Source organism: Glossina fuscipes, unplaced genomic scaffold (assembly GCF_014805625.2).
Source record: "Glossina fuscipes isolate IAEA_lab_2018 unplaced genomic scaffold, Yale_Gfus_2 117884, whole genome shotgun sequence".
Lineage (NCBI taxonomy): Eukaryota > Metazoa > Arthropoda > Insecta > Diptera > Glossinidae > Glossina > Glossina fuscipes.
Window position 1 is genome coordinate 7156 of NW_024006212.1, and position 8254 is coordinate 15409.

At 35.3% G+C, this 8254-nt stretch overlaps 1 protein-coding gene and 1 pseudogene across 1 annotated transcript; both read right to left on the bottom strand.

Annotated features, from left to right (window-relative positions):
- Nucleotides 1-597: 597 nt before the first annotated feature.
- On the bottom strand, nt 598-1237 carry LOC119644492 (annotated as a pseudogene).
- Nucleotides 1238-4210: 2973 nt separating this feature from the next.
- LOC119644493 (SET and MYND domain-containing protein 4-like) lies at nt 4211-7125 on the bottom strand. Its single transcript, XM_038044052.1, has 3 exons — nt 6420-7125; nt 5238-6361; nt 4211-5159 (listed from the first exon to the last, which is right to left on the bottom strand). Exons 1-3 carry the CDS (start codon nt 6681-6683, stop codon nt 4727-4729), a joined length of 1821 nt encoding a protein of 606 aa, XP_037899980.1. The 5' UTR covers nt 6684-7125; the 3' UTR covers nt 4211-4726.
- Nucleotides 7126-8254: the final 1129 nt, after the last annotated feature.

Consider the following 8254-nt stretch of genomic DNA (forward strand, 5'->3'; position numbering starts at 1 on the left):
TATGTTTCAGTGCCATAGAATAACCTCTCCTTTAATTTGCCAGAATTCGAAGTTCGCTCATTTACTTCTCTTTTAATTTGCCAAAATTCGAAGTTCGCTCATTTACTTCTTTCTTCTTCCATTTTTTCTTTCAATTCGTAAAAACAAATTGAATTTGAATTACCGAGCCACATAATCGAAGGAAGATACGCCTTCATAGAAGCTACATATCTTTCCCTTCCTGCTTTGTTATTTCATCATCCACTTCTAATGAAAGATAATTATTTGGACACAATGGAATGTCACATTTTTATTTGTTTTTGTAGCCGCCTGAGTGGCCGAGTAGGCAAGAGTCTCGTCTAGCAACTCAATAGTCGTGGGTTCAAACCTCAAGTGTGGTAGAGTCTTTAATAAAGCCGAAAGCCTTAGATGCTAGTGCTTTAAGACTTTAGTCTTAGAATTTTTATTCTTTGGCTAAATTTATAATAATAATAATAATAATATTTTTGTTCTATTACGATTATATTACTATATTATTATAAACTGCTGTAATTTATCCCTTAAGAATCCTTTATCATAAGAACCAAAACGTCCGCAACATAAGCGAACTTAAGGTCATTAACACAATAATAACAAAATAAACCTTGCATAGCATTCCTGCAAAGCACGTTTGCAAGCTATTGGAGAACGGTAGCCGCCAACTTGCGCTTCTTATGTGAGTCATAAAACCTTTGTTTTCGATTTCAAAGACAGTTGGAGAATGTGGTCCTTCCACAAAGACGATGGGACCTTCATGAACGTATAATGGACCTTCTTCCAATTTGGGTACAGGCAAAAACTGATGATCTGCCGAACCGTCCAAACTTCATATCCGTAGAGAATTGTGTGGCAGGTTTAGGTGGTGGCACTTGTTTTTCTTCTTCTCGCAATTGTTCGACTTTTTCGGCAAATTCATTAATAATTTCAGAAGCATTCTTACCACTAAACATAAATTCATCTATGAGGACTTCTTTTTCACGTGCCTCCTTCTTTTTTTTTTTTTGTTCAGCCTCCAGGGATAATAATTTTTGCTTTCTGCATTCATCTTGAGCCTTTTCCAATTCTAAGACTTCTTCGAGCTCAAATTCTTCGCGACCCATACGGGTTTTATTTGTTACGTCTGTACTAATTGGAGAATGTGTGTCCTCGAGGACAAGTTAACTTTTGATGATTTGGAATTTTGATGAATCCGGTTTCACTTCTTCGGACGTCCAAGCATTCTTGCGGAAGCATTCTTTGCGACTTTTTGGATTACTTTCATTGGGTTATTATTGTGATGGCCTAAGCTACGTACTACTACTAGTACTGAAAGAAAGCTTCTGTTACCAATTTAGACAGCGGTATATCGAACACACGTTGAAAGCTATTAGACGATATGTTGTGAACAAAAGATAATCTTGTAAATTGATAGAGGGGAACTTACTTCGCCTAACTTCTCGAGTATGTCCTCTGTTCGGGTTAATGGAAATTTGTCGTCGACAATTGGGTCGTTTAGTCTGCTTTCCAAAAAGTAACGATGAGTTGTAAGACCTCACTGCTGTTTCTATAATTCTGCTTTGTAGTAATTTTTTGACTTAGTGGTTGATTTCGTCAGTCTATAATTTTTAAGCGGCCATGTTTCAGTTTTTAGGTTTTGTGCTTCAAGTTGGGTATTTGTGTTGGGTAGTTCAACATGTTTATTATCTTTTGCCGCTATTATATGATCCCTAGCTAGTGAATCCGTCGGTTGCTGGATGCCTGCTACATACAACCTTTGTAACACACCTATTCTGTATGGCATGTCAATTTCTGATCTTTCGGGCTTGTAAATGTGTTGTACGGTGTTTTATGTTACGGTAATTGAGTGATTATTCTTTTTGTCTAGTTTCCGCTGCTATAACCCTGTATTTAAATTGATCTGGGACGTGGGATGGATAGTCAAAATGTAATGGTAGCGATTGTCGTTGTCTTAACATTAGCGCAGGAACATACTTTTGTAATTGTTTCCCCGTTACGATGAGGCAGGTAACTATATTATGTGCAATTTGTTAGGCATTCAATAAATTAAGCAAGTAGTCACAGCTACTAAAAGGCAGGGTGTAAGGACTACAATATGATTCGCAAGCATCCCAGCAAGATATTTGAGTAATGCTAGGTTTCTTGATTTACGTGGAGGCAGAATAATAATAAAAGCAACAAATAACCATTGAAAACACTAATGCTGTATATTTTAGCGCACAGTTAAATGAGAAAAATAAATTCGGAAGGAAGGATGTAAATTAGCATAATTAGCGACAGCCATTTTGCAATTATAAATTTTTGCTTTTTTTTTATAATGACCCAGACAATGCGATTTGCGAAATTATGCTGACAAATACCTTTACAACTAATTTGGACTTTGTATGATAGAAAAAAGTATGCTGACTACATATATATTCGATACCTGTGACTTAAGACAACTACAACTACTACTATTCTTTGAGGGTTTTCTATTTTCTTCACAGATTCGCCGTCCCGTTTGTAAGCTTCAGAAAAGCTCATTAGGAAACGTTCGTCCGTCGGCTAGTCATCTGGTACCGAAAACCCGTATGTTGTAACATTGATGTAGAAAGTGAAAATTAGCCAGTTTCTTAATTGGCCCTCACAATCACGTTCTTCCGTCCCTATCTCCGTTCGCTGATTATTGTAACGCTTATGCAAAATTTGAGATAGAATGGTGAAATTTAGCACAGAGATTGTCTCATTTGGAAGCAGCGTATGAAATATGAAAATTGGCTCGACACGTTTACAATAGATAAGGAATTCTAACCGGATATTGATCTAAAACCATGTATTTGGCAGAAGCATTTTGATCAGCCATGCATAGATGCATTAAGCAACTATTTGTCCAAAACATAATGCTTGTAGTACATAACAACGCCAAAGTTGGAACTGCTGTACACCTAACTTCCATGCTCACAATTAATAGAACAATTTATAATTTGTAAGTATTTTATTTGCGATAGCGGTTATGAAGGCATATTAAAACTATGCCAGTTTTCTGTTCCATCTGTAGCAATCTTTTTCTTTTCCAAATTTTCCGATGACAGCATAACTACGTTCAACGGAAAAAACATTTTTCAAGTTCACAGTTGTCTCATAGTTGTTGAAATGCCAGTTTTCAATAATATTTTGGGCTATGATTCTGTTCATTGTATATAGGGTGTTATAGATGCGAAAATTATGTTCTGTTAAGAGCTGGTTTATGACTCAGACGTTTTCTTACGACAACCGTCAAAAAGTTAAAAGTATAGCTAGCGTTGACATAGGAGACATTCGATTTGATGTTGCTTTTATGATGAAAACTTTCACTCACAGAGGGCAATTGATCATCTTGTGGATTTAAATGACAAATTCTTATATAAAAATTAATAGTCACCATCCATCTATAGCAAAATCATAATTTCCGGAACAAAATAAAACAGTGCCAGGAATTATGCTTGCGATACGGATGGTTTGAACTTGTGAGGTAGATGGTTCGCCTTTTCTCTTTTGGCTCCTTTAGCAATAAATCAAACCAGGAAAGCCCATAAGAAATCGCTAGCAGTTCATAAAAAATTATATAGATTGAGCTGGTGACCACACTAGAGAATTAAGTCTCACTAAGCACAACATTTTGACGAGTGCACAGGATATCGTGCAGTTAAGACAACCGACGCATGATGAAACAACTTACGAGAAGAGTCTCGCAACCGTTCTTACAGAAGAGATATGGCGGGCACTATGATTAGAAAAAAAAAGATGAAGAAATTTATACTTAGTTCAAGCTAATATTAAGTTTTGAGGCGTGGATATGATATTATCGAACATTCAGAGTGATGGCAACATGAGTAACACGCAACTTCCTTCATGAATGTGTAACATTATCGATAGATGTGTTATTAAAAAATCTCCTTCAAAGTGCCCCAGAAACAATTAAAGGTCCACCTTTGGATTCCTCTTACATTATTTTCAAGTTCATCCTTTTTTTTTTTTTTTGACAATTTACAAAATATTAGTCCGAAAATAAAGCATATTTTCAATATCGTCTGCGTCCAAAAGTTGAGTTTACATAGTGCTTTACGTTGCTTCAGATCTCAAGTAAGGGGTCATTCATTAACGCTGTATGCTGAAAAATGAAACAAAATGTTTATGATTTTTTGTTAATCTATTAAAATAATATATTCTCGTTTTTATATTATTAATTGTGGCTTTTTATATTTGTTTTGCTCCTGTCATTTTCATCATAATTGGTAAAATTCTTCACTGTGTCTCACTGTCAATTGGCAATAAATTAAAGTAAGTAAACTTTTAGATGGGAATAGAAGGAAAATTGTCTGAACAAAAGTTAGGAAAAAAAAAATAAAACAAAATAAAAGAGAATTTTAAAGAAACGTTAAAGAAACTTCGAAACTTAAAAAGTGCTATGAAAAAATTTTTACAATAAAAATTATCTCTTTCGATTGTTTCAAAAAACACGCAAAATAGGATGCGCATAGGATGTAATAGGAAAAAAGTAACAATCGAAAGCCCGATCATGAAAACACAGACTTCGAATTTTAGATTTCGTTATTATAATAGGTTTTTCTTTTTTTCGCTAGACGATGTTTCATTCTGTTAAAAAGATGATGATATAGTGATTGATTTACTGGCTGCATTGCGGTAATCTCGGTTTTTTTCTTCCAAATGGCTTTAATTTCAATTTTTATCCTTATTCACTTCTGATAGCTTCGAGTTTTTGTTCGTTATCCGACGATTCTGTTTTCTGGTCATATGATTTAGAACGTTCAAAAAATTGTGGGCTTTGATTCATTTTCGCTTTCAGAGGCACGGCATCAACTAGTATATGTAAAGCCATCTTCAAACTCTCCTCTGCCGAACTGATTTGTTCGCAAGGATAAGCATCTTTATGTTTGGTAAGGAATTCACAATATTTACGATAGTTTTTCAAAGCGAAGTCGAAATCATACGCGATTAAGCTTTTCATATCCTTCTCCTCATTTACATAAGGTATAAAAAGTTTCGGCTGCAATTTGTCAAAGGTGGGATAATCATTTTGACAAGCTTCGCATTTGCACGTAAAACGATATTGAATGGACAGGGTTTCAATACGTTTCGCTTTAGGGAATACCGCAAAATGAGCTCTGAAAATGAAGGTGAGAAAGCAAACCAAAAAAATAAAGATAATCAAGTATTTAATTATTTAATGAGATTTTACTTGCCCATAATTATCGTATAGTACACCCCCAGCGGGTATGTGACGAAATACAAAAAGGTAGGCTTTACAGCCTTTATAAATACGTAACGTGTTGGGAGCACATGAGTGGTTGAGTAGTGATAAGAAAGCAAAGGCACCGGACGAATGTGTAGTATCGTCTTTGGTCTCATTAAGTTGTTCTACCAAATCAATGCCATGCATATTAGAAGGCGAGGTCTGCAAGTGCCTGAACAATAATTCGGTAAAGAAATTCTGACCCTCCTCTCCGCCTAAGAACTCTTTTAACGGTGTATAATTGATCATAAAATGTTTCAGTACAGCACACACCACCGACCTTTGAAATAAATCTGACACAGAACGTAAATGTTGATTGGTTACCATTCCATGTATCGCTCGATAATGCTCTCGCGCGGTAAAGTTGGCGTAATCCAAATCAAAAGCAGAACGTTGTTGATTATCCGGTTCTTCGCAGAAGCCCATCAACTCTTCTATGGTAGGAAACAATTCCAAAGCCGTAAGACAAACACGCAAAGCAATACCGTGAATTTTGTTGAACATAGTATGCAGTAAATCGATAACCGGGCACTCGTATTTGTGAAAAGTACTAACAGCTCGTTCATAACACTCTTCTGAACAGAACATAACTGAACAGCACGTTTCGCAGGGTATGAGGGTTAAATATTTCTCTTCCTTGCAAGTGGCACAACGTATATATCGCATAGGTGGAAGAAGTGTGGAACAGAAAGGCTCTTCGATAGCAATAAGATCGCCTACAACCAGGTCACGTTTTGTGCATATGAAACGGCCCTCTTCTGGGGTTTCACGCAATTCCAAACAATCAGCTATGTTAGGCACCTGAGAATGAGGCTCAAATTCCATTTGAAATTGATAGGATTGCACATCAGGCGGTTGGGTGGCCAATAACAGGCGGCAGTCCTTTTCACGCTTATCTAATTTATGCATTAAACGTGCCGGATAGTTAGCTTTACGTGCTAATTCAATGTTAGCTAAACATTCATGATATCGTTTCCATTCAAATAAAACTGCGGAACGATTGGCATAACCTATTGAAAGATTCTCAGACCCAGGTTCCGAAAAACAAATGCTTTTGTTATACAATTCCAATGCCTACAATAAAGAATTAAAAAAAATTATCTTCTCTTAATCACGGAATGCATTTACTCACCTGAAAATATTTCTTATTTTTCAATGAAAACTGTTCGTTCCCCAACATGCGATATTCGGAACTACGTTTATTGCATTTCTCCTCACGCAATTTAACATTCAGTAGAATTTTCTCGATGTATTTGAAATCAATTAAAGCGTGCTCCACAAAATTCACTTTGGAGTGATTCTCTTTTAATTCATTGAATTTTCCCGATATAATACTTATCAATTTCCAATCATTGAGTTTCTTAACCAAATCATCGCTTACATCATAAACATCCATTTTTCCCGCAGAAATACAAAAACGGCAGTGTTATCAAAAAAAAAAATAGAAGACCGCAATGAAAAAACACGTTTAAAGATGTTAAGAAAACCCAAAAAACACGCACACCCTCTTTCAGAATACCCGCACTCAATTTTTTTACGTGTAAATTTAAAATAACTTATAAATATCTTCTTCAGAAGCAATTTTAAATTTTGATATCTAGAAAGCGCTGCAGATGCATTGAACTTCTTGTTAGTTTTATTTAACTTCTCTATGAGCTATTTTGTCTGTCTTTGATAATACCCCGGCTGCTGGCAAAATTTTTATGCACCGCCTGTTTCTTATAACGTAAAATGCTCCGGGAAATTTGCAAATATTCGTTCAGCTTTCACTTAACCTGATTAACTGCTCATTGGATTCGTCATTTTTATACTTGATTTGCATAAAAACTTTAGTATTTAAAGAGGAAAATTTATTTTAAAAAAATTTATACAATTTAATAAAACCCAGTGCAGTTATTATAAGTTATGTTACTTAGATGTATCGACTGTTATCGATAACACAACCGTCAAAAACAGCAATAAGGTCTCAAGCAGAGCTACCAAGTTTTATTTCACGCAAAATCTAGTTGATTACATGAATGGGTCGTCATTTTCGCTTTCGGGCTAAAAGCTCCCAAGTAAACACAATTGGGAAAAGCGTTACCATATTGTTTTATAGGAAAATTTAAACAAAAACATATGATTGTAGAGCCGAAATAACCAAAGTGCAATCACGTAATGTAAAGAAAAAGCATTACTTTAAGATAAAGATAAATTAGATAAATAACTTCAAAATTTAAAAGAAACGATTATCATTTCTTCCTGTACTTTTATCTCTTTTGGTTGTTTTGTATATAAACACACAAAACCATATGATTTGTCAAGTCCCAAAAATAGGAATAACGGCACGGTGTCTCTGTGCTACGTATAATGTTGCGTATAAATTTGGGAGCATCTGAGACTAAGCGTATAAAAAGTTACTCTGTATTTGTTTACAATTGAGAATAATTGAAAAAGTCGGTATGTATTTGTTTACAATTGAGGATAATTGAAAAAGTCGGTCTGAATTTGTTTACAATTGAGAATAATTGAACATCGGCAACCCTGCATGAAACAGGACACTTCTTGCAGAAAATTCTTGAAAAAAAAAATTTTTTTTCAACAAAAAAGAAAAATTCTCTTTTTTCTTTTACAAACTTTTGCTTCTGAAAACTATTGAACTAGTGAAAATATATATAGTGAAGTTGCGGCATTTAAACAAAATCAACAAAGGCTTCGACGTCCTTGTGCTTCTCCGCAGATTGCGCAGCACAACCTGCTGTCTTCAACCTCATCCTGACAAGACTCACTTCGTCAACTCACCTGTACATTGGACATCAAGTAGCGGTGATTCCTGTCAAATTCTTAATACTGCTTTAACTTACAAGGCTTTGTTCTTCTCTGTCACTGTCGGTTCCACCAAAAACGGCTGATTTCCATATCCCTTCTTTTCTCGGTAAGTCAGTTGATCCTTTTCTCTTGTCTTTAATCTAGCACGAAACCTAAAAG